Here is a 27,444-nt window from a genome sequence, read left to right on the forward strand (position 1 = left end):
ATTCACAAGCCAGATTCCCTCCCCCAATCCTAGTGCACCTTGGACAGCTGCCTTATTAACCCATAGGCCTGTCTGGGGTCTGTCTAGGTCTGTCTTATTGCTTCTGGCAGAATCCAGAGTATTTGCACATCTGTACCCTTACCACTCACTGCACCTCTCCTTGCTGGCTCTGCTGCCTCTGTTACTGTTAACAAGCTCCATGCAAGAGGTGACTCACTGCTGCCACCTTTGTCTGCGAAGTCCCTCTGATTCTGTTTGCAATGCTGTACATTCTCCTGGTAGCACCTGGAGTTTAATTCTCCTCTTTGTCACTGTCATGTGGCCACAAAGTGATTAGCTGAGCAGTGTTAATGCCACTCTCCCTTCCTTCTTGTCTCACTTTGGCACTTGGATCTTACAGGAGCTCCAGGTTTCACTAAGTCTCTAAGGGGGAGTGGGGAAGGTTGCTCCAAGTTTACTTATATCCCCTTCTCTTCATTTACCTTCGATCTCTTCCATTGGGCCAGACTCCTGGCTTTTCCCAGACACTCACCCACAAAACTGTTCTTGAGGGTAGCACATCCCCTTTCCCTAAGCCTGTCACCTCACTCTAGTGGCTTACCAGTGTTCTACTCAGACAGCTAAACTCAGAATCCCTGTTTAGGCTCAGCTGACGCTCACAGACAAGTCTATTTTTGTCTTTAGTAAGGAAAGTAACTTGCCTGTTTTTTGTTTGTTTGTTTTATTGTTATTGTTGTAAAAATTCGGACTGGACTCCTGAATGCTACATGGAATTAGTTTCTCTATATTTTCATCTGACCACCTTTCTCATTAAATGGAGTATGCCCCAATCCCAACCTGTGTTGTAGGTTGCCTTGTATTTCCACACTGACTGGCGTGGGATAACAGAGGGTCAAGCCTCTTTAACTTGAAACTTTGATCACGTAAAAGTGACTTGGAATGGTTTCAGTTTTAGATTTAAGGTTGTGTTTGAATGTGACTACTGTTTTTTTCTTAGGCGGTCTCGGGCACTAGGCTGGCTTTCCCAGGCACTAGGCTGGCTTTGAAATTCAGATAATAAGGGATGGCATTCCCTCATGGAAGAGCTAAAACTTTATGATAAATTGTTCTTGTGCAAACTTTCCAGGTATACCTTATAAGTAAATCACAAAAAATGACATTAAGAAATGTGATGAATCTGACTCAACCTTTTAAAATTAAAGAAATTAAAAATTAGCATCCAAAGAACAACTTCAGGTGTTCAATATTAAATATCATGGGAGTACATGCCTCTTGGGGAAAACATTAGCTGATGCCTGCATCTAAATAATACCATAGCAGGATATATAGCAAAAGCTCAGGTTTGCTTCATGTTTTTATCCATCTCATTTATATACATATGCGTATTTTCCTACATACAAACTTATGGGTAAGAAGAAGGGTTTATAACCAATTTGGTCAACGCTGTATCTGTTTTCTTAGATCTGAACTTGACTGCATGGTTATATTCAAACCCATTCAGAGGAAATGCCTCCTCTTTTCATGTGCAGTGAAGATTTATGTATTTGACTCTGAAGTCAACAATTGTGTATCATTTAATGCCAAATCAAATGCAACATAAAATTACCTTGTATTGGTTTAAATGAATTTGCAGATTTATGGCAGACTGGCACAGATCCAGACAACTAGGAAAGGGACAATCACAGCAGATGACAGTCAGGAAGGAAAATGAAGTAAATATCTGGGAATTAATCACTTGTGAGGTTAAGGTCCATTCTTGAAAAGAGTCAGGAGCAATTTATTCTGCAATCAATTTGCAAGCACCCTGAGTGTAACAAAGTGGCAGGTAGACAGAGTGCTCACAGACAAGCCCTGCCCAACAAAACTAATTTCCCTCTTTGACAAAGGGACTGATCCTATAGACTGGAAGGGCCCCTGGTTACAGCTCAGGTTGACCTTTGCATAATAATCAATGCTATTTTCATGTGGGATGATCATTGAAAACTTGCAAAAAATAAATAAATAAAAAGGTCTGGGTGGAATAATCAGGCAGAGATTGAACTTGTTGGGAAAATGCTGTTAGGCCTGGTCAGTAAATAATATCAGGACAAGTTTGTGGTTATTTAGCAGTTTCCCACAGGTTTGATTGTAGATTTGATTTTTTTTTTTTTACACATGGTTTCATAAGAGACTATAAAACATGTTCAGAGACCTGAAGCAAAGTGAATTTTATTGTAGTATCTTTGCCAGAATCTCTAAAAAGAAGATTACAAATCCAAAGTGAATTTTAATAATTTAGAAGTGTAGTAGAACAGGGGGTCAAGCCTCTTTAACTTGAAACTGTGATAACGTGAAATTTAATGCTAATTCTATATAGTAAAAGCCTAATATGCTAAGTGCCTGGTTGTCTGGTTGGCCATTCAATCAATCAAAGGGTATTATGCTAATGACATGCTAAAGCCATTCAACAGCTTGCTGTGACATGCACTGACCACCAGGGGCAGATATTCAACCAGTAGGTTAATGTGCTGCAGGGGTCCAGCCTTTTGGGACTGAGAGAGACAGGCTGGACATGCCCTGGAGCCCTTCCATGGTTCCTCCCTGGCTGGCCAACATCCTGCAACCCTCCCCAGCCCCAATCCTGCACCAGTGGGGTCCCTTGACCTGGCCTTCACCCTTCCATTATCCAATAACCCAGGCTGAGGGATGCCCCCCACACTAAGTGCATGAATTTAGTGCACCAGGCCTCTAATATATACATATGGAAAAAACAAACACCAGTAAGTCTCATGAATGCAAAATATAAAAATAAGGCTTCTCTGTTTATAAGAGTATCAACTACTCACCATGTCTCTTATACTGCATCTCTATCCCAAACCACATTTTATTTTGTAAGCTTTCAGGTGCATTTGAGTGGAACTTGGCATCCACATATATCACAAATGTCATTTGGTTACTCAGAAAACGGTCTTCATATACATTCAGTGAAGGGGTGTTACTTTTAGGATCCAGTCACTAAAAGGCCATAAACAATGAGATACAACAATAAAGCTGTACGGAAGTCCAATTATAGGCAAAAGGCAATCGATAACTCCAAACAGTATAAGGAATACACATTTTTTATAAGACTATGTTTAATTTCTTATTATTCTCTCTCTCTCTCTCTTTCTCTCTTTCACCAGGGATATCACACAACTAATATATTTCATCTGTTTTTGTCACCAAATATATATAATTTTGGCCATTCTCAATAAAAATACTTCCTAAGACCTCATTGAGCTGATATGATGAAAAAAAAAAATGTTCATCTCTTATATGCCCACATAGATTTTAAGTGGATAAAAATGATCATGGTTATTATTAGCAAATGTTTTATCCTGAGAAAGATCTAATAATAGCTGACAATTAAATAGTGCTTATTATACACCAGACACTCTCATAATTACTTTGTGTATATCATGTAATCTTCACAACATCCTGTAAGAAAGGTTCTATTATAATTTCCATTTTATAGATGAGACACAGAGCAACTATCATAAGCCTACAGTTCGACTTCATGTAAAACCAAGAGGATTTTGTTTGCCAGTAATTGTCAATGATATATCTTTCCAATTATAATGATATATGTCCAGTCTAACTCCAAGACTGTGCTTTGGACAGCTACATTCTCTCTTCTCTTGAATTGCTTTAGATAATACCCTGCACTGCTGTTAGATTACATTTCCTTCGCACAGAGAAGGAATTTAGCTTGGTGGTTCCCGTGCCTCAGTTAAAGATCATTTTATCCGCATCAACTTAAAATTACCAAAAAATTGAAAATGATATATAATTGTTCCAGGAGTTTTTAATAGTAAACAACATCTTTTAAATAATGAAATTAAAATGATCTAAATAACATTCTCTACTTTTGCATGTATATAATATAGTCTCAGATTTAATTTAATAAGAATTTGTTTGAAATGTTTTTCAGCCGCATTATTGAAATGAAAGGGCAAAACAGCCCCGCTAAATAGTTTATTTTAAATATGTAATTGATTATAATTGGTTCATTTCAAAAGTTGTATTTAATTTGTAAAATACTGTAAGGATAGTCAATTATGATCGATTTCAAAATATTGTATAGAAAATAGTTTTACTTAGATATTCAAAAAAAGCAAAAATTAGTAACCATGAAGTTCTCTTTTAATAAAATAATATGTAGATTTTTAAGACCTTTTGATAAATTAAATATATATGACATATATAAATGCAACTTTCTCACTTTATAAAAAATCTTTACAAAGCTTTTAAATACTGAACAGCCCTACCTGGTTTGGCTCAATGGATAGAGTGCTGGCCTATGAACTGAAGGGTCCCAGGTTTGATTCTGATCAAGGGCACTTACCCAGATTGTGAGCTTGATCCCCAGTAGGAGTTGTGCAGGAAGCAGCCAATCAATGATTCCCTCTAGTCATTGATGGTTCTAATTCTCTCTCCCTCTCCCTTTCTCTCTGAAATCAATAAAAATATATTTAAATATATATTTAAATAAAACTGATCAAAACAATCATACTACATTGCATAGCATGTATTTATTTAAATTAAAATTAATTATAAACATGATGATGAGCTATGTATTATCTGTATCATATAAAGTAGTATATAATTATTACTGTTTGCATTTGAATATTTTCCCTTCCATAGTAGTTTTCTTCCATAGTCCCACATGTGAGTAACACATTTTAGGAGTATTCTTAACATGAACTGCTTTTCTTTTGTTTTGATTTTTCTAATTTTTTATTTTCTTATGCAGGCTTCTGTGTGCCAGAGATACTTTTAAATAATGAGAAGGTAGTGGACATGAGAAATACATGAAGGCTTTTGTAAGGAATACTCATTGCTTTTACAATGATAGATTTTACTCTTTCTTCATACATATATAGTACCTAATCTTGTTTTATTTCATTGATTAATATTGTTTGACTTTTTTCCCCCTAGAAAAATGTTAAGTAGATACCTATACAATATTTTTTAAAAGTTTTGTTTAACTCTTGATTTTGATTCCTATTAGGCAGTAATTTGAAAAGGAAATCTATAAATAATCTTTTGAATTTTATACTTAAGGGCTACAGTATTGCAGTTATACCAAATCATTGATATTGTCAACCAGATCAGCCCTGATTTACCTGTTGAGTACATTGGATGTAATTTCAACAAAATTAGAATCATTGGCCAATAGAGCTTTCGCCATGCGTACTAAGATAATGTTATTCTCAGTTTGTCCTGTTCCTCCTTTGGACCTGGCTTTTAGGGCCCACATAATTTGACACCTTTGGCAAACTGAACCAGACACCAGCTTGAAAAAACACAAACGCTACATTGGCAAATGGTCTGCCAAATGACCCATGCACAAAGGCAAGATGGGGTTGCCCTTTGAAATAAACCTATTTGAATTTTATTATCTCCAGAGCACCCTGTGTCTCTAATCTTGTGAAAGGTTAGCATTCCATCCATCAGAACAAGATTAGAGTGCTAGCTGATGTCTGCTCTTGATGATAACTGAATGCAGCATTTGGAGCTGGAAGAAGAAGGTTCATTACCATCAGCAGTTCAAAGTGGGGAGGGATGGGCACTGAGGGAGTCACTTTCACAGCATAAGCCACATATTCCTGGGTGAGGGTATTTAAAACAAAGAAAAAAAAAGCAAAGGACAGCCATTTTTGGAAGTTGTGCAGAGCCTTTTAAATAAGTTTAAAAGCAGAACTGTTTTACTATTACCCTTGGTAGCGATTACCGATTTTTAATATGTAGACGGATACCTTCTTGAAAATCATTGCTGATTGTTTTCAAAAAGTTTTTGTGACACACAATAAAACAAAATATAAGAATAATATCATATGGCTATATACCATGGCTAACAATGAACACATATCATAAAGCATTCAGTAAAGTGTAAAATAATAATCCTATACTATGAATATTTGTTTGAAATACTCAACTGAATATCTAGTTTTGGGGACTTTACATATGATCCATATAATTCAGAAAAATGAAATATAAATCTTTTGAAAGTCATTTGTAAGCTTAAAATATACCCATGAATCAAATAAGCACATTCCTTATATATGACTTGATTTGATTTTAACATTTTGATGAATAAGGTTCATTTCCCTTTGAGAGATTCAAGGAATAAAATTATTTCTCAGGCATTACTTGGGGAAACTGTGCCTCCTCTAAGTCTTCTCCAACAAACTGACATAAGGGGTAAAAGGGATTGAAAAATGCCTGACTTTGTTCTCTTTTTTTGTTGTTGTTGTTTTAAAATGTTTGTAGAAACATCCTTAGAATTACAGAGTTTATCATCCTGTACTAATATTCATCAAGTCCCCACCAAAATTTTGCCATTAAAATGACTTTAAATTCATGGAATCATTGATATCTGAAGTTAATGCTCTTTTCTTTCTTTCTTTTCTTTTCTTTTTTTTTTTTTTTTTTTTTTTTTTTTGGACTGACAACTGTAATAACAAACAATGGAATTTATTGGATACTGATTACAATCATTTGAAAACTCCTTTCTATATCTAGAAATTATCTATATACAAGAGGCCCAGTGCATGAAATTTGTACACAGTGGGTGTGTCCCTCAGCACAGCCTGGACCCTCTCCAATATGGGACCCCACTGGGATTGGGCCTAAACGGGCAGTTGGACATCCCTCTCACAAACCAGGACTGCTGGATCCTAACTGCTCACCTGCCTGCCTTCCTGATTGCCCCTAACTGCTTATGCCTGCCTGCCTGATCACCACCTAACTACTCCTCTGACAGCCCAATTGATGCCTAACAGCTTCCCTGCCAGCCTGTTTGCCCCTAACCGCCCTTCTCTGCAGGCGTGCCCCCATCCAACTGCTCTCCCCTACAGGCCTGGGTCCCCCCCCCCCAACTGCCCTTCCCTGCAAATTCAGTCACCCCCACATTCCCTCCTCTGCCGATCTGGTCCCTCTCAACTGCCCTCCCCTGTTGGCTTGATTACCCACAACTGACTTCTCTTGCAGACCTGGTCTCACCTAACTTCCGTCTCATGCTGGCCATTTTGTGGCAGCCATCTTGTGTCTACATGGGGGCAGCCATCTTTGACCACATGGGGCAGCCATCTTATGTGATGGAGTGATGGTCATTTGCATATTACTCTTTTATTAGATAGGATTTAAAAGCAACCACTTGAATACCAAAAATGTAGAGGTTCTTATTATCAATGAATAATGACCTAATATTACTAGCACCATGATTTTATAGCCTGCACACTCTGCCTTAGACTACTACTTAGTTCTTTCATTATTAAGTCCTTTTCACTTAGCAGCATGAATCCACTAGATATAGAGTCAATACACCCAGATTCTATCTCTATTACTTTCTGGATGTATTCCACAATTATGAGTAAATTTCTTGTTTATTTTCTGACCTTGTATGTGTTTTTTGGTAATAATTCTTGGATTTCCATTTGTAAATATATTAGATAAAATAGTTTCATCCTACATTTTTAAATTGATATTTCCCTCTATAGTCAATTTCCCTCTATACTCAAGCAACATTTTTGTGTTCATAAGGTTTTTTTTTTAATTTAAATACTATTAAATGATTTTTCAAACTATGAAAGTAATTTATTGTCATAATAAAAACTTTGGGCAAAGAAATACATACAAATAAGCCATAACTTTCTACCCATTATAAAATGTTTATATATCCTACCTAATAAAAGAGAAACATGCAAATTGACCACACCTTCAATACGCCCACAAGCCACTCCCACCAGCCAATCAGGGTGAGTATTCAAATTAACCCAACCAAGATGGTGGTTGATTTGCATATTCAGGCCAGAGCAAAGAGTGAACACAGTGTAGAAAGAAGCTAAGTGCTGAGCAAAGCTGCAGAGAAGCAAGCAAGTGGGGTAGGGGGGGCGGAGAGAAGCAGGCAGGCCTGGGAGAGGGGAGGAAAGCAGGAAGCCCTGTGGCAGGAATCTTCCTGCAATGGGCCTCTATAAATATATATATATATATATATATATATATATATATATATATATATATATATACACACACACATTTTTTTTTCACAAAATTTGGATTTTCAGTATTGCAGATTTTTGATGGACCAGAAAAGATATGTTAAGCCATTGAACGTTAAATTAATATATTACACTTTCATTAAAACTTTTTATTTATTTATTGTGCTCTTATAGTTATTTCTCAATACATTTAAGTTCTTCCTTCTGTTGTCTGTGCTATGTGCTTAAACGATCCTTCGTTAGACTATGGTAGGCATTTCTTTTCTTGGGGCATTATCAAAGCCTATTCCTCCTCCTTCCCAGGCTGCACCCTTCCTTCCATGGGAAGAGCCTCTGCCTTGTAATCAATGAAGGCAGAGGGTGCCTTGGAAGAGAGTCTTGGGTGGTAGCAAAGGAAAAAGAGTTGGAGGAGAAAGGAAGAGACTAACACACTCATCCTCTGGAACACTGATGGTATTCCTCACATACTCTCCACATGCCTTTAATCGATACACTGCTCTCTTCCCAAGACCAGAACACTAGTTGTCTACATTGAAAAGAGAGATAAGGGAAAGTAAATGAAAGGAATAACAGTCTCAGGGCATTCATGATATATAATATGGTTCCTCCCTCCATCTGTTTTTTTCTTCCTGTCTATAAGGCCACCATCACCATGCAATGATGACAATGAAACTACGGGAAGAACTGTAGTGATTCTCTGTCTTGGCTGTGATCACATGTGGAGCTTGAAGTTTTGCTGGGTAGAGTAATCTTAGTTGTAGGTCTTTGAAATTCATTGCTTTGATTATTCCTTGCCACTCCTTTCTGACCTGCATAGTTTCTGTTGAGACATCATATGGGCATTCCCCTGTAGGTAACTAACTGCTTTTCCCTTGCTGCTTTTAAGATTCTCTCTTTGTCTTTAGCCCTTGGCATTTTAATTATGATGTGTCTTGGTGTGTTCCTCTTATGTTTCCTCTTGTTTTGAATTCTCTGTGCTTCCTGGACTTGTAAGTCTATTTCTTTCACCAGGTAAGGGAAATTTTCTGTCATTATTTCCTCAAATAGGTTTTCAATATCTTGCTATCTCTCTTCTTCTGGCACCCCCATAATGTGAATGTTGGTATGCTTGAAATTGTCTCAGAGGCTCCTTATACTATCTTCATATTTTTGGATTCTTTTTGCTCTTCTGGTTGGGTGTTTTTTGCTTCCTCATATTTCAAATAATTTATTTGATACTCAGAATCCTCAACTCTACTATTGAATCCCTGTATATTATTCTTTATTTCTGTCAATATTATTCTTTATTTCAGTCAATGTTTCTGACTGGTCCTTTTCCTTTTCCTTTTTTTTTTTTTTTTTTTTGGAGGTTTCTAGCAGATTCTTGAGTAACCTTATAACCATGGTTTGGAAATCTATATCCAGTAATTTGCTTTCTTCCATTTCTTTCATTTGTGACATGTTTCTTGTGTTCACATTTTGTCTGCTTCCCTGTGTTTGTTTCTATGTATTGGGTAGCTGCTAAGTCTCCTTGAGTTTGTAGAGTGGCTTTGTGTAGTAGGTGTCTTATGGGCCCAGTGGATCAGCCTCCTGAATCACCTGAGCTGCAAGCTCTAGGTGCATCCTTTTATGGGCTGTGAGCACAGTCTTGTTGTAGTTGAACCTTGATTGCTGTTAATGTCACTGGGAGGAATTGACCTCCAGACCAATTGCCTATGAAGCCCAAATGCAACTACAGTGGGGGAGCTTCTGTGCAGGAGACACCCCCATTGAGCAGAACTTGCTTCAGTGGGCTTTGGTGCTCACTGAGTCTGCCACTTGAGTGTGTCGCTTATGGATGTGAAGAGTTGTAATCTGGATGGTCTGACACTGATCACTGAGTACACTGGCTCTTGGGTCTCCAGGGATGTACAAAGTCAGTCACTGCCTGGCACCACCCAACAAGAGCTATATAGAGAGCTGCAGATTGCTTCTATTTGTATTGGGTTTGGAAGAGGCCCAGCCATGAAGCAAGGCAGGCTGGTACTGGTACTGAGTATTGGGTCTTTTATTGATAGGTTTGGGGCTCCCTAACCCATTTGCAGCTTGTTTGAGATTTTAGCATGAGCAAGGATAGGCTATTCATATGCAACAGTTGCTGTACACAGCTTGGGTGGGGTTGTAAATTGGATGAGGCAAGTTTTAGGGAATCACCTGGGCAGAGAAAATAAATAGCTGCCAGTTAGACCTGAGATCCCTGAAGTCCCAGCACAGGAACAGTGATCCCTGTGAGCACCTCCCTTTTGGAAACACCCCCCCCCCCCCCCCGCTCCTCTCCCCTCCCTACCTCCCCCCACCCCACCCCGAGTTCCTGCCCTGATGCCAGAAAATCCAGTTCCTCCTCCTATGTGTCTGTGTTCCCTACAGCCTCACCATGGTACTGGAGCTCAAAGAAAACAGGACCTTGTAAGTTCAGTTCATGGTGCCAGTCTTTTAAGAGGATCAGCTGGGTCTCCAGCAGCCTCTGTGTCACTGATCCCCAATCCCCATTGGTTTTTACAGCCTGCAATTCTTACTGCTTGAAGGGACTTCTTTTTCCAGCTCTGGGACCCTGGCCTGGGGGTCTGGTGCAGGGCTGGGACCCCTTGGTCCTCCAGGCAGCCTCTTAGAGAAGATTTCCCTCCCAATTAAAAAAGCGGCCCACATGGGTGCTAGACCAGCCTGTTCTGTGCCTCAGCACCTCCTACCAGTGTCAGTGTGCTTTCTTCTTTACTTCTCTAGTCGTAGGACTTCCACTCAGTCAGCTTTCCAATGTGCAGTGCTTGTTCTGTATTTTAGTTGTAATTTTGATGTGATTGTGGGAGGCGGTGAGCATAGGCGTTTACTTACAGCATCATCTTCAAATCCTTGCAACTCAGCTTCTAATTTCATATGTATTGCTTAGGATGAGGTAGAAAGACAGTCTTCAGGCTCAGAATGGTTGTTTGTTTTTGGCAGAACTGTCAGCAAATTTCAAACATAACATGATTCCCAGAATTAATAGTTTATCTATACCACCTTGTGAACATAAATGGCCTAATCAGTCTTTCTTACTTTAGAAGATATCTTCAAGAGAAATAACCTACAGAGAAATAAAAACATTTATCAATCTAATGTGTGAAGGATCACTAAGTACAGAAAGAGTTTAACCTTGAGAAATGTGAATTCAAGTCAACAATTTCCATAAACTGCTTTATTGCTTTAAATCTCCCTATATCAACCATTACAAGGTGCTGCTTTCCAGCTAACTCCCATTCACAGCTAAATTACTCACCTGGTGCTGAAAATTCTTGTAGCACTTTGTCTCTTCCGCTGACATTACTTTAATGATATTATATCAGAGAACCTTGGTACAAGGAATTGATTATTTTTAATGAACACTCATGATTGTAAAATATGACTTTTCATTAAAAATTTCTTCGTGGAAAAGTCTAGTTGGTAAGGTTAAATATATTAGAAAAATGTAAATTGGTAATCTCCAATCGAGCTGAATAACACATCAGTATATCTTTGTTTTATTTTTATTCATTAAATCAAAAAATCCTCAGAACTCTTATGCTTCCATTTATTTAGATTTAATTTATGAGTTTCTGACACACAATGGAAGTAATATAATAAAAGTAACCTTTGGACAAATATAGTGACCAATTTTGATAAATGTATTATAGTATTTTTAACAGCTGATGTATTTATATTACTTTTTGAAAATATTTTTTCTAGATTTATGGTAGGGCCCTGTAAGATGTTAATTGGAAGATTAATTTCTATTTCATTAATTATCATAAACAGAAAATTATAAAATGATTTATAATAAAATTTTTGTACCTTAACCTCTATCAGCGTGTTATTATTTTTCCCTTTCCATTTTATAATGTCTATTTTATTATTTATATTTTAATATATTTTTTGTTAATTTCAGAGAGGAAGGGAGAGAGAGAGAGAGATAGAAACATCAATGATGAAAGAGAATCATTGATAGGCTGCCTCCTGTACACCCCCCACTGGGGATGGAGCCCACAACCCAGGCATGTGCCCTTGCCTGGAATGATACCTGGGAACTTTTAGTCCACAGGCTGACACTCTATTCACTGAGCCAAACCAGCTATGGATATGTCTATTTTAAATACCAGATTTACTGTGGGATTTTCTCTTTATGAAATTCTCTGGAGACTCATTAGAGTACTACCTTGGAAAAATTTGAAGGTGCCTTCTTTAAAATCACTAGTCACCTAAATCTGCTAAATCATTTAAGTGTTTTAAGAATTTACTTTTGGATTTTAGCTGCCTCACAGGGGAATATAAGGTGATGAATGGGCTGCAGAGCAAATTTTAACATATAAGATAAAATAATGAGAGGAAAGGAACTTTCACTCTCTTACTTAGAGATAACAGAGTAATAATTAAATGTCTTCCTACCTACAAGAATTTAAAGGTAAAATATGTTCTGTTAAATGAATCTTCAAACATTTCACTAGGATTTTGACCATTTAAAGCTAGGAATTAGCAAGATTTTTCTATAAAGGACTACAAGTTAAGTATTTTGGGCATTTTGGTCCACATAAGGTCTTTGTGGCATAATCTTCTTTGTCATTGTTGTTTGTTTTGTCTTGTTTTCATTGTTGGTTTTTTTGTTTGATTATATTTTAAGATTTCAATGTGTAGGTGAATGTTATATGTATATTAGTTGACAATATACATATAGTGTTATAAAATGATATGCACACGATGATATATTATATATGTTCATACATCGCAAAAGAAGTTATGTTTTTAGTCAAATATTTCTAACATCCTTTTGTGTGTCAGTCACTATTCTATAGCTATAATATATAATATACTGTCCTGTAGCTATAATCCCATGCTCTATGGCTGCTTTTCTTCTAGTGGAAGCCACCTTTTAAAGAAAGAGATACTGGCCCCAGAGACTTGACTGTACTCTTCAGTCTCAGTTACATCAACTAATTAATATCAGTGGGGAAAATAATCACACATGAATTTGTTTATAAGTAACTTATACTTGACTTTAGTATATCATTTTGCAATGTATATTTAAATGTGATTTTACCTAGTGTCCTAGGAATTTATTTTACTTCTAATTAAGTGTTCTAATAGCAGTGTGAATATTTAACTTGGGATACACTGCAAAGCTACCCCACCCCACTCTCTTGTCCTTCCTTAGAACTCATCTTCCTCTGTAATGGTTTGGAGCTCTAGGTTACATGCTCATTCAAGTGGTGTGGGACACCTTGCTTAACATTTCTGAACCTCATTTTTCTCATCTGCTAACTGTATATGCTAATTACTGAGTCACTTAAAAGGTAGGTAAATCTTATAGCATAGTATATGATATTCATTAAATATCAGTCAACTTCTTATCTGTAATTATGCTTGAAATTGCCATCATTGTGTAGCAAATCCATTTGTCATCTTCACATAAGATCTGGTGCCTTTACTTTCTTTCTAAAATGTAATGGGCGAATGAAAATAATGAATATATCCTGTTGACATATTGATTCCTTTTAAGACAGCTTGTGTTGGTTGGAGTGGGGACATTTCCTTAAGGGTCATAATAATCCACCAAACAGGAAAGGTGTAAATTACTACTTTTTAAATTATATAAGTTTCTATTAACTCCTGGGATGAATTGAATAAGTAAATATATAATGCTTATCATAATGTAATAAGCTTAATCTATGAAAACATACACATCACACATGCAGAGCAAGAAAAATATAAATTAAGAGATAAAGAAGTGGCAAACACAAATGACTTTTTGTCTATAGCAACATTGTCTAATAATAATTATAGACTATTATTTCTCCCTTTTGAATAATTATTATTTTGAAATTAATGTTATGTAATTTCAACCCCATCATTTAAAGAATGCATACTGAAGGTCTGTTTTTTGCACAAAAATGCAATTGATATTTAAGAAAAATTTCTAAAACAATATATTCGGATATCTATTCAAAATATTCTTCCCTTTTTTTCTATATCATTTTTAACCTGTATTATGAAGAAATAAAAGACAACATAGATTTGTTTATTGATAACAAGAAAACCGAAACAAAGCTCCACAAGGAGTTTATTCAGTATGGCAGAACAGCTGTTGAATAGAGGGCAGTACTGCAATATGGGAAAGTCAAAGCGGTTTGAGAGCTAACTCAAATATCGCACTCTGAGCATTGCTTAAAGTGTGAAGGTGAATACAGTCAGCTTGGTGAAATCATGAGCTACGAGGTCAAGGCCCAGCAAGAACAGTGGCAGCAAGGCAGTAAAGAATGAAGCCAGGCAAAGCAAGGCTCCTAACAGGCAGTTTTTCACAGAGGAAGTGACAGAGCAGTCTTGGTAATCCACATGTTTTTGAGCCAGAGGCTATGAGGAGATTATGTATAGATGTACATGAATTTGGAGCATAGGTGGATATGAATGATTAATATATTTTATTGATTTTTTACAGAGAGGAAGAGAGGGATAGAGTTAGAAACATCAATGAGAGAGAAACATCCACCAGCTGCCTTCTGCACACCCCCTACTGGGGATGTGCCTGCAACCAAGGTACATGCCCTTGACTGGACTCGAACCGGGGACCTTTCAGTCCACAGGCTGATGCTCTATCCACTGAGCCAATCCAGTTTTGGCGGATATGAATGTTTATATATTCAGAAATGTAAATGAGTTTAAGGGATAGCAAGAGAGCATATCAATTGCCCTTTCTAATTGTTGGTTTGTGGCATCTCTCTCCCTCTGAGGTCTGCCCACAAAGTTATCACTAGCCGAGAGGAACTCAGAACAGATAGATGTGTTTCACTGGATGCTCATATTCATCCCTCTATCTACTCATACACTATTCACCACGTTGTAAGGCCCAGCCATATGATGGGCACCATACGAGTACATGTCAATGATATTTGCCACCAAGAATCTTACCTGGGAATATAACTTATATTTCAGCAGCTTCTTATAAAGTTATAGTTTTTCAAATGTATTTTGGGGAAAAAATTGTGAGGATGGTGAGGTCTAGAAATGTTGCTGGCATTTTTTCAGAGTGGTTTGATGTCCTAATTTTAGGCCTCTGGAATTTATCCGTAGAAAGGTGGCTCTCAGGGTATGGAATGAGAGTGATTTTCTCCCTCCTCCACCCATCCCCAAGTAACATTTGATAAAGTCAGGAGACAGTTTTGGTCCTCACTACTGGAGGAAGGATGTGCTACTGTCCTCTAGTATGTGGAAGCCAGGGATGCTACTTCATACTGTACTATATAATGCACAGTATTATGCATTTCATATGACAAACTTCCCAACACAGGTTTGTCATATGAAGACGTCAGCAGTGCTGAGGCTCAGCCCCTGATGGAGAGGACTGGCATTGAACTGTAAAATGTCACCGAAGCTGTGAAAGTTTTATGTAGCAAGGGCGCCCTGAGCAGCACCAGTCGTCACCTCTTCTCACAAGGTCTCACCTCCTGGGAGTGGGAAGAGATTGGTCACATCGAGATCGTGTTTTCTCACCCTCAAAGTCAAACATAAAAGAGAGTAAACAGCACTGTGCTTGTTCCTCCATGAATGCTCTTCATTATCTGTCTTTTTTTGTAGTCATATCAGCTTATAGAGGCAAATAAGACTGTAGACAAGAGAAATTATCTCAAAACATGTACCAGAAAGCTGGCAGCTGTGTGCAGAATGAGGAAGCATGTTCCTATCACTTAACCTTGAAAAAGGCATGTTGGGAGCAGGGTCATAGGTTTTTTGTTTGTGTCTATGAATCACAACCCTTAGAGGACATCAACTTTTGGAATGATTTTACTTCCATACCACCTCCTCCAAATGCTTTTTTAGCCAAGTCATGGGTTCTGGATGGACTGACTGATTTATTATGCTTTCGTAGGGAAAGGAGAGAATGAAAGAGATCAGGAGAGAAATAACACTCAACACAAATGCATGGGTTTAGGGAAGCAAATTTACTCATCTTTATTTTTTTCTTTTTCTTTTTTTTAATTTTTATTTATTGATTAAGGTATTACATATTAGTCCCTATCTCCCCATTACCTTCCCAACACCCTCCCCACACTCATGCCCCCACCCCACTGTTGTCAGTGATCACTGGTTAGGCTTATATGTATGCACACAATTCCTCTGGTTGATCTCTCTGCCTTACTCCACCCTCCCCTACCTTCCCTCTGAGGTTTGACAGTCTGATTGATGCTTTAAGGAAGCAAATTTAGTACTCCTGCTTCATCCTGGTAGAAAAAGTTCATTCTGTCATCCTTTATAGATACATAATTTCCACATCACAGTGACCAAAGCTTTCTTACTCATTGGGTTCTGTAATTACATGGATTTACACCATCATCCTGAAAAGTTAAGCTTTTTATTTTCCATACACACACACACACACACACCGTATTTTCTGGCGTGTAAGGCTTTTTATGCATGCAAATTGTACATGTTCTGTACCCGAAGCTACACTGTGCTCTAGTAAAAAGCCTGCTCAGATTGGCCAGAGTCAGAGAGGCGATCTATTAAAAAAAGAACTGGTGTTGCCTTGGAAGTGGGGGGTAGTCTTATACAGCGAATATTGGCCTAAACCTATATTTTAACTGTAAAATTAGGGGGTCGTCTTATATGCCTGAAAATACGGGGTGTGTGTGTGTGTGTGTGTGTGTGTGTGTGTGTGTGTATGTGTGTGTGTATATATATATATATATATATATATATATATATATATATATATATAATTTCAGAGAGAAAGGGAGGAGGAGAGAGAGATAGAAACATCAATGATGAGAGAAAATCATCAGTCACTGCCTCCTGGATGCCCCACACTGGGAATGAGCCCACAACTCAGACATGTGTCCTGACCAGGTATGGAACTGTGACCTCCTGTTTCATATGTTGATGCTCAACTATTTAGCCCAGCCTGCCAGGCAAGAAATGTTAGCTTTAAATGAGATTTCAGTAAGAAGTGTTTTGGAGAATATGAAATAGAATAGGAAAATGCTACAATTTCTAGGTAAATGCTAAGTATGTTTCTCTATAGTAGTATTAATAAGACATTTACAACTTGATTGAGCAAAACTTTTGCTGTTTCTTATTGGCTGAAAATTCCTAGAGAGTGTCTAGTCTGCCCTTCCCCTCCTCTTACCTCCCCAGGCCCCTGGGTGCATTTTACCTTTATCTTGGGGCATCTCCTGGCTCCTGGGAGTTGATTTTCCCACCTTAAGAACCATGTCCCAGTGATCAGGCCTCATGCACAGAGTTTCTTTTTGCTTTTGGAATAGTGGTGTTTTTTATCTACAGAATTGTTCTCTCACTTGAGTCAGTCTGCCCTGCAGCCAACAGATGTTTGCATCCAGATCTCCCCTGTAGATGAATAAAAAACCTCCCAGAGGCTAATACTGGCTGGAAAAGGTTCCTTTGTGCATCTATGAAGCATAACTAAGCCCTAAGCAATCACTTTTGATGTATATTTTGTGATTGGGAAAAAGAAAAAGAAAAAAAAAAGAAAGGTGTTTTTTCTTTTTTTTCTTTTTTTTTCTGCCAAACTGTTTCTTGCAGATGAGAAGTTTTGTTGAGTAAAGGCTTTATCCAATGTGAGTTTTACCCTCTGTGATTGAATGAAGGACTAGGTGAGATTGTTTTTTCTTATATTGCTCTCAATTTTGTTCTCTGTGCTGCTTGGGCATAATACTTCATCAGCAAAATGGATCTGATAACTGTCTTCCAAATATCCATCTGTTTGGTTTGCTGGGAAACAATTTTCATCCAAGCATAAAATATATTGTTAAAAGAGTCAACCTTCATAAGGTTGAAGTCTGAGTCTATGGACATCCTAACACTGAAATGAACATACTTATTTTTGGATGTCATTGGTTTTGCCTCGGTACCTTAGGTATTCCCTCCTCCCCATCTTTTATAAGATATAAGATCAATGTCCCTTAAGGTAGCAGCATTTGTCATAATTACCTGATACTTTGGTGTCTTTCAATACCAATATAAACTTTGACTATGAGATCACTAAACCGTATAATAATTTTGAACAAGGAATCATAATTTGATTGTGAGGACCAGTGAAGCTAATAGCAAACTTTTCAGACAATGACACACCCTTAGACACAAATTTAAGCTTGGAAGCTAATAAAATGCTTCTTGGGTTAGATTTATTGAAATATGATGAATTGGTTTCTCTATTTAATGATGAATTTAGGCATGAGGAAACAAACCAAATGATAGAGTGAGTGAGCAGTTTGGTTCTTACCATTCAACTGCAAAGTGGGTGTAAGACCCATAGTTCATGTTTTCCCGGTTAAGAGGGGATAAGCCTAAGGAATGTTACTTTCAATAAAATAAAAAATACAATGTTTATCCCTACACAGAATCATTTATATCTAAGTCTTTGAAAAGCAGTGAGAACCTCAGGATCTTTTTCTTTTTCTTTTTTGTTTGTTTTGTTTAGTTCTTAGCAATCCAGACCACACTATTGATTGCTAACTATTCATTGCTGAAGGCAGTACTCTGTATTTAATAAATTAAGCTTTAATCTCTGAGTCTAACAAAATAATTGACCTCAAAAAGAAGATAAATGAATATGCTGTCCTGAGCTCATGATTAGAATCTACTTTCTAGTTTCATAATTTTAGTATTTTTCAATTCACTGATTTTTTTCATCCTTTTGTAGTTTCTTTTCACAATTTTTAACACCTACTCTATCAACAAAGTCAAGCTATTATTATTCTTGGTTTTGAGATTGAAAAGTTTTAATATGACATTTTATACTTGCTATTAATATTAATCATTTAATGTAGTTTCTATTTTAGAAAAAGCTAGGTGACTAGTGTTCCTAAAAAATATAAAAATTTTCTGATATCACAAAATCATAAATAACATAACATATAGCATATATAAATATTTTGATTAATTGATGCTCTGAAATTTTGGGAAAACTGGCCCTATTTGCTTCAACACTGATTTTATTTACTAAATCCTTGAACATTAGGGAGTTTTTAATAATAGTTAGCATTATTTTACATTTGGGGAAAAATTAAAAGTAGAAATATTTGGTGCTTTGGAAAAGATCACAAAAAGTTTATAAACCATGACTTTTATATAACCCCTCAGTATTTATTGCCTCTCCAACAGAATTTTGTTGGTTAGGAAAGTATATTCTTCACAGTAAGAGGGTGAAGATGTGAACAATGTTCTTTATTTTGCTTTGCTGCTTTGGTTTCATTTGATAACAAATATAAAACAATCATTATTCTTCTAGACACCATATCAAGGCAATTAATGGTTCATCACTATTAGAATCAAAGTACCTCAATCAGGTTCTTTGGGAAACTTTTGGTGAAGCAGAAGTGATGTGTAGCTTCCATGGAATCCATGGAGAGATTTATAGTTTTTCCTTGGATTTCTCAGGAAAAGGCCCTTGAGAGTTCCAAAAAGGAGAGTTATTTTGTTGGTTTTAGGTTTTGTATTTTGTCTGTTTGTTTTGGGTGGGGTTGTTATTGTTTTGTTTTGTTTTGTTTTGTTTCTACTTAGAATTGTTGAGGTGTCCAGGACTTCATTTGTCTCTGCATTAGCTGAGAGGGAACATACCTTCATGGAATAAAAGGGAGTTTTAGAGGTAAAGCAGAATTGCTCATTTGTTAGCAACTTGGATTTATAAACTTAGAAGCATTATCTTTCCTTAGCCACCCCAATCACAGTCTACATATGGGGTAAAGCTTGAGCTTCCTCTGCCCATGCTCATTTGCGCACAATAATAGTTCCCTACACACATGCACTCTTTCTTGAGTGAACGTAATCTAGGGCCAATGAAGCCCGCAGTATTCGGTGGTGTTAGTTCTTATTTTTTGCATCCTTAGGGTTTCCAGTAACATTCAAGTGCTGTTGCAGGAAGGAAGAGTTTATTTCTTGGGATAGTCTTTTTCATTTAGAACCTCTTAACTAGAAAGTCCAATTGCATATATTTCCTTTAAATTTTCTAAAATAATAGTTTACATTTCTAATGATAATACAGAGTATTTCATAACTTTTCAGTTCATTATGACAATGAAGTTCTTTATATTTTTGCTATTAAGTAAATCTAATTGCATTATCACTCTCTGAACACTGACAATCAATTGCTATATATAGCAATTAAAAAGTCAAAACTATCACAGTAATTTGAATGTAGTATTTATTAACTATTCCAAATAAAAGCAGCTTAATTAAACCTACTGTTAGCATAGATTTGTAAATATGATGGTGCAAATGGTTTTATAATATTAATATGTATTTGCTATTATGTTAATGACAGTACTTTGTAACATATTTTGTTTTGACTTCATGTCAAACTATAAGATTTTCTAAAATTTAACAATAAATGGAAAAATAATTGGGCAACTATGGAGGAATAGTAAATGCTAAACTCCTAATAATAGTAGATGTTCTTTCAAATAGAAACCACATGTTTCTCTATTTTCTTTGACTCCAGATTATACAATAGATGTAGGGAAAATTTCATTTTAAATAGTTACTAGCCTTGCCCTGTGTTCTTAGTGGTTAGAGCATTGCCCTTAACACCTTGGTGGGTTCGATTGGTTTCCTATCAAGGGCACATACCTGGTTTGAGGGGTCTATCCCCAGCCCTGGTCAGGGCTCCTGTGTAAGGCAACCAATGGATGTATTTCTTTCAGTCTCCCTGCCCCACTCTTTGACCCTCCTGCTAGTCTACACTCCCTAAAAAGAAAAAGAAACAATGAAAAAAGTATCCTAAGGTGAGGATGTATATACTAGAGACCCAGTGCACAAAATTTGTGAATGGGAGTTGAGGTCCCCTCAGCCCAGCCTGCACCCTCTCCAATCTGGGAACCTTTGGGGGATGTCTGACTGCCGGTTTAGGCCTGATCCTGAGAATCGGCCCTAAATCGTCAGTCGGACATCCCTTTCACAATCCAGGACCTCTAATTCCTAACTGCTCACCTGCCTGCCTGTCTGATTGCCCCTAAGTGCCGCCCCCCCACCAGCCTGATGGCCTACAAGTGCCCCTCCCACTGTCCTGGTAGCCCCCAACTCCCCCACCCCATTGGCTTGTTTGCCCCTTACTGCCCCCCTCTACTGGCCCAGTTGCCCCTAACTGCCCCCCCGCCCCCCACTGACCTGGTTGCCCTATGCAGCCTGCTGTTTAGTCATTTGGTTACCCCTCACTAACCCCTCTGCTGGTTTTGTTGCCTCATGCAGCCTGCTGTTCGGTTGTTACTGTGATAGTGTCCCAGACAATTTGCATATTCCTCTATTATTATTAGTAGATAGATAGATAGATATATAGATAGATAGAGTTATTATTTTATTGGGATTTATAGCTCTTCTTAATGTTCAACTATTTTCTCTTTTTATTTGCAGAATTTTTCCGAGAACTCCTAGAAAATGCAGAAAAGTCACTCAATGATATGTTTGTACGGACCTATGGGATGCTGTACATGCAGAATTCAGAAGTGTTCCAGGACCTATTCACAGAGCTGAAGAGATACTACACTGGGGGCAACGTGAACCTGGAGGAGATGCTCAATGACTTCTGGGCTCGGCTCCTGGAACGGATGTTTCAGCTAATAAACCCGCAGTATCACTTCAGCGAGGACTACCTGGAATGCGTGAGCAAATACACAGACCAGCTGAAGCCATTTGGAGATGTACCCCGTAAACTGAAAATCCAGGTCACCCGCGCCTTCATTGCTGCTCGGACCTTTGTCCAGGGGCTGACTGTGGGCAGAGAAGTTGCCAATCGAGTTTCCAAGGTAATTGAAAATCTCTTATCTTTCTAATTGGTCTTCCACATTTACTCATTCTATAAAACGAATGTTTGCAAGAAATTCAAGGTGAAAATTCTCACATACAGTGATCCTTGCTCTTCGAGAAATAAGCTAAGTGCCAAAGCTTAAGTCTGGCTTTTTTTCTTGCTTAGTGTGCGAGGAGATAGGATTTCAAGTTGTTCCATGCACTTTGGAACATAATGCAATATTTATCAGCAGTGCAGCAGAGGAGTTTTTAGCAGGGATGGTGCAAAATCAGGTGTCTCGTAACCATGACCACTTGGCATTTCTGATCAGAGTTTTAAAGATGATAAATACTCATGAAGCAGTCCATCCTGAGGTTATAATCCCCTGCTAAGTCCCAAGGTGACAGTCTTCCTGAGGCCTACGAGTGGAGACAAGCTCTTTCACAGTGCTAGCACCTGGCATTTCTTCTTCTTTATCGCCCTTGTGAAAGTGGCCAATTCCTTAATCATGAAGGAAGAACCTAGTGCTGACACCTGTAGAACTGGATTACCGAGGGCTAATGAATACAAAGTGTAGATTCTTGCAGAGCATTCCCTTTGTTACGCATTAGCTTTGTAATTCAATACCACGTATCACATTGGGTTTAGGAGGAAGATAAATCAATAGCACACATTTGTACCTTTTCTTGAGGGTGTCTCTAACCCCTTAATGCCAGGAGTGTTTCCCCACTGCTGTCTTTAAACATTGACTATTTGCTAAAACTATTTCCTGTGCAGAATATATCTGCCTTTGTTTAAATTTTTCCTTGACATTCAACTGCTCTTAGGAGATGGGCTGGCCCCCTTATGAGGTCAGTCCAAGGAACACACTGAAAGATGATGACTTTCAGAGGCAAAGTAAAAACAATACTTAACAGGAATCTGATCTGATGTCACCCAAAGAAGGTCATATTTGTACAAAGATTATTGCTAAACTCAACTTCCTTATGGCAGGGTTGTGTCCAAGAGTCCACAGTTTTCATAACTCTTGGTACTATTCTGCCATGTTCTTTTTCTACTTTGCTCGCCTCATTATTTGTATCTTGGCATAAAGTTCAAGTATCCTCCTAAAAAATGTTTCTTTGGCACTATTTGTAAAATCCATAGCAATTCATTTTTAAGTTGTCAGTTCCTAAAGCATTTATTTGAGCATCTGGAAAGATTAATTGCAAGAAGGCTTTATAGGGGATAATCACAAAATATTTCATAACATACAACTCTAATTATAAAAACAATGTTGTTGTTTGTTTGATTTTTAATTGAAAATCAACAATGTTCTGAAGTATAGAGCCCTAAAGGTGATTGATAAGGAATTGGCCAGGCGTAACAAGAGAAAGTATGATGACCAGAGAAGGTTTGTAACATATAGATAAGTATAAAACAGTAGAAATATAGTTCATATGTTCTAGAGCAGATAGATTTTGTGTGCCTTTTAAAAGTTTAATTACAGAGGCTTCAAATTAAAGTCTTTGCTTTTGTTGAACAATGAAACAGACATTCATCCAGCTTTTGAGAAACATGAGGTAAGACATTCAAAGCATGGATTGGTATATGCAACACTCCTGATTGTTTATGTTGATTCTGCCAAGGTGTGACTAATATTTAAATGCATATATTTTGGTCTGGAGACATTCCAGTGAGATAAAAGGATATTTTCTAGAAAGGCTTCTAAAAAGCCACAGAGAGGGTACTGGTGACTCCTTTTCCTCAGGGGATGTCATTAACAATTGCTGGAGATGGTGCCTTCCCTTCAGTGCATCATCCCCTGACTCTCAGACTGAGATCTTTGCCTATCAAAAGGTAACATGCTACTCTTTGTGGTGAAGGTTGACATCATGGACCAACCATCAGTAGATATGACCTTTAATTTTTTTCCAGATGTGGTGAGGGATGTACTCTTCAGTACCAAGAGCTTGTTTCCCCTAATTTCCTCATGGCCGTCATCCATTTGCAGAGCAGCTGCTGTGGGTTTATAATAGAGTTTGTGGTCATGTAACCATGGAATACTCACTGTTCAATGTAGAAATGGGCTTATTTGACTCGAGTTTTATTAGTACTAATCTACTAAAAATCATAAATCCTATGCTATCATCTGGGCACCACCATTGATAGATGATAGATAGATAGATAGATAGATAGACACTTGGTTTAAAATAAACTGAACACCTTTTTTCAAATAATTTATGACTCAGGGGTTTACATATATTACTGATGAACTTTCTCACCTAATTTTACCAAATGGTCTGTAGAAACTAAATCAGATAGATCTGTGTGGACTATTCCAGTGCTGGTGATTTTCAGCACCCAAACTATTTATGGTAATAAGAATAAAATATTACAAGGGCAAAATATATAAAGAAGAGAAGCAAGGTTGGTGTTTGAGGTTTAAGCCCTTCATAAATCTGAAATCTCCCTGTGATGTGTTCATTGAGTGATTAGAATTGGTGAAATGATTGCAGAGGAGTTCAGATATTCAAGGCCAAGTTCCAAAATTGAGATCCACAAACTGGCTTATCTCCTGCATCTTGGTTTGAGGGATATTTTCTTTTCCTCAGTTTCTCTCTTTTCTTTCAGTGGCTTCTTAAATATTGAAGGGATCATTAACAGCTTCTAATTAATTGTTTTGACTGGATTTTTTTTTCTTTTTGGCAAAATACAGCAGAGCAGTTTGACATAAATGTTTTGAGACATCATTACAGGGAGTTTTCTTATAAAAAAATGGGTGACTAAATTTTCAGGCATAAACATAATAATTTTTTAAAATTATTTTTGCCATCTTCTATATGTATTATTTTTTGCTAAGCTTAGAATGGAGCAAGTAATTTTAATTAACTATAACTGGATCTTAGTTTTGTTTGAAGTATTATATGATTCTAGAATAGATATCTGTGGTCATTTAGGCAGTATTCATTTTCTGTATGAATGACTATTTTTGAGAGTTTCACATGTTGACAAGATGAGGAGAATCATTAACTTTTATGCTTTGCTGGTGGAATTGTCAAGTTATCTATGTAATTTGGATAAGTGTTTCAAAATACCGGTATTATTGAAGAAGTCCATATCCTAAAACTGCAATTATGCACCTGGAGAAACTGTTTCTTGTGTGCACAGATAAATATAGAGAAGGATGTTTAAAGCAGCATTGTTTACAACAGCAAAATGTAGAGATATCATTAACGACCCATTTACATTAAGGACCATCTCTGATCTCTTCACACCATGGAATCCTAGGCAGCCCTGAAAATAAGGAAATTACATTTCCATGACACATCTGTATATTGCATTGTGTGCCCACCACCCAAAGTCAAATCATCTTTCATCACCATATATTTGACCCCCTTTACCCTGTTCCCTCTGGCAATCAATATACTATTGTCTGTGTGTATGAGTTTCAATTTTATATCCCTTATGGCTGTATATATATATATAGATACACACACACTAGAGGCCCAGTGCACTAAATTTGTGCAAGAGCCTTGGCCCCTGCCGTGGTGGTGGCCACCTCTGCCTCAGCCCTTGAATGCCGGCTTTGTTTGGAAGGGCATCTGGAAAGAAACCCTGCCTAATTAACTTATTATACTTTTATTATATACGACTAGAGGCTCAAAGCACAAAAATTCATGCAAGAATAGGCTTTCGGCACTGGCTTCCCTCCGACACCCAGGACCCAGGCTGCTTGCACCTGGGACCTAGACTGCCGACACTGGCTTACCTCAAGCCACCCACAGGCACCTGGGACTCAGGCTGGCTTTCCTCTGGTCCTGGTTTTGTCCAGAAAGACAGTTGGAATGATGTCTGGTCTAATTAGCATATTACCCTTTTAATATATATGCATATAATATACAGTATATATATGTTATATATAATATATATTAATATAATATATATTGTATAGAATATTAATATAATTATATGTATAATTATTATATATATAATTATTAATATAATTATATATATCATATCTTTACCCAATCATCTAGTGAAGGATGCTTTGGTTGTCTCCTTGTCTTAGCCACCATGAAAAGTGTTGCAATAAACAGAAATGCATATATCTTTGCAAATAAATGTTTTTGAAAATTTTGAGTAGATACCCAGGAAATATGGTAGCTCTATATTGGGTTATATGGTAACTCTATTCTTAATTTTTTGAGGAACCTCCATATTATTTTTCATAGCAGCTATACCTGTCTACATTCACACCAACAGTGAATGAGAGTTCCCTTTTCTCTACAACTTCTCTAATACTCATTAAACATCAGATGGTAGTTAACTCTGGTTTGGAGGGATTATAAAGAACAGATATACAGGGCTTTCAAAAGTTACCAATAACATACTGTTTCTTAATCTCGATACTGTATTTATATGTGTGTGTGTGTGTGTGTGTGTGTGTGTGTGTGTGTATTTAAGGATTTTTTAATGAAAAAGACTAAAGTGAGGTAAGACTTTACCATGTTCATCTTTTCATCTGTGCAGATATGATCAAACCCCCAAAGTGCCTGCCCTCAGGTGCTTGTCAGACTTACTGTTTTTTTATGGATTTGTTTACCATTACTTTCTATGCTCCACATTGCTCAATGGTAACAAGTAGGTGTGGAAGGCAAAGTGTAAAAGGAGGATAAAAACAAAATTTTATAATATAGTAGCATGAAAGAAAGGATCCAGACTATTAAATCACATCCTCACCCATAAATGTGTGTGTGTGTGTGTGTGTGTGTGTGTGTGTATTTACATCAGTGAATATAAACATGGGTGCCAGCAGTCCCCATGACACTGAAGAACACATAAAGAGGGTTGCATATAGAAATATTAACAGGCTGTCTGTTTAGACCAAGCTTCAATTATTCCTCATGAAGATAAATGAGGAAATAACTTTAGTGTCTTCACTGGTCATTCTTGACATTTAAACAAAGAAGACATGACTTTCATATCTTTCTGCTTTAATCAAAGTGACTTCTGTGAGTAAAAACTATAAAATGTGTCAATAGCAATTGCATCAAGTCATTTCATAGGTTCATTCCAGACAAATTAGGGAGGTAGTAGAGCTGGGATCTGTAGAACTTGAACTATTGTCAAATACTGTCATGCTCTATCATCTATCTATCATCAATCTTCTATCGTTCTGTCTATTCATTTTCCATTGTTCTGTCTATCTATATATTTATCTAAAAATCTTTCTTGTTTGTTATTACTGTGAAAAGAAAATACATTTGGCTTTTCATCCTCAATAAGACAGAATATTTTTGTCAATAGATACTAGCCTATGTCTGCCTCACTGACTGTTGTGTTTGAATGAAGAGCCTCTTAACTGGTTCATCCACCTGAGTAAATAGCCTTGCCTTTGCAATGTGCCTAGAGAGTCAATTTTTAATAAATATGGTTGACGGATCATAAGGCTGAACAAAAATTATCATCAAATTTTATAAAATGAAGGCTATGAAGTACATTTATTTAGAACATTCTCTATCACAATAGAAAAGCATTCTGGAGAATTTACCATGGATTTATTTATAAGAGAAATGGTATTTAAATTAGCTGTTTGCTTTTGGGAAATAATTTAAAATATAAAGACTACTTCTCCTAGCTCTCACCTAAATTATTTATTCAGTTTATTCAGTGGTGATATTTTTATTG

General features: G+C 37.0%; 1 protein-coding gene across 1 annotated transcript in view; it reads left to right on the forward strand.

The window, feature by feature from the left end:
* The window catches only part of GPC6 (glypican 6), a 1,066,799-nt gene that overhangs the window by 501,441 nt on the left and 537,914 nt on the right, over positions 1 to 27,444 (forward strand). Inside the window, exon 3 of the mRNA XM_036458148.2 lies at positions 21,402 to 21,793. Coding sequence (XP_036314041.1) covers positions 21,402 to 21,793 — 392 coding nt within the window. The remainder of the gene's footprint in view (positions 1 to 21,401; positions 21,794 to 27,444) is intronic.

The sequence above is a fragment of the Pipistrellus kuhlii genome, unplaced genomic scaffold (assembly GCF_014108245.1).
Source record: "Pipistrellus kuhlii isolate mPipKuh1 unplaced genomic scaffold, mPipKuh1.p scaffold_m20_p_3, whole genome shotgun sequence".
In the NCBI taxonomy this organism is placed as follows: Eukaryota; Metazoa; Chordata; class Mammalia; order Chiroptera; family Vespertilionidae; genus Pipistrellus; species Pipistrellus kuhlii.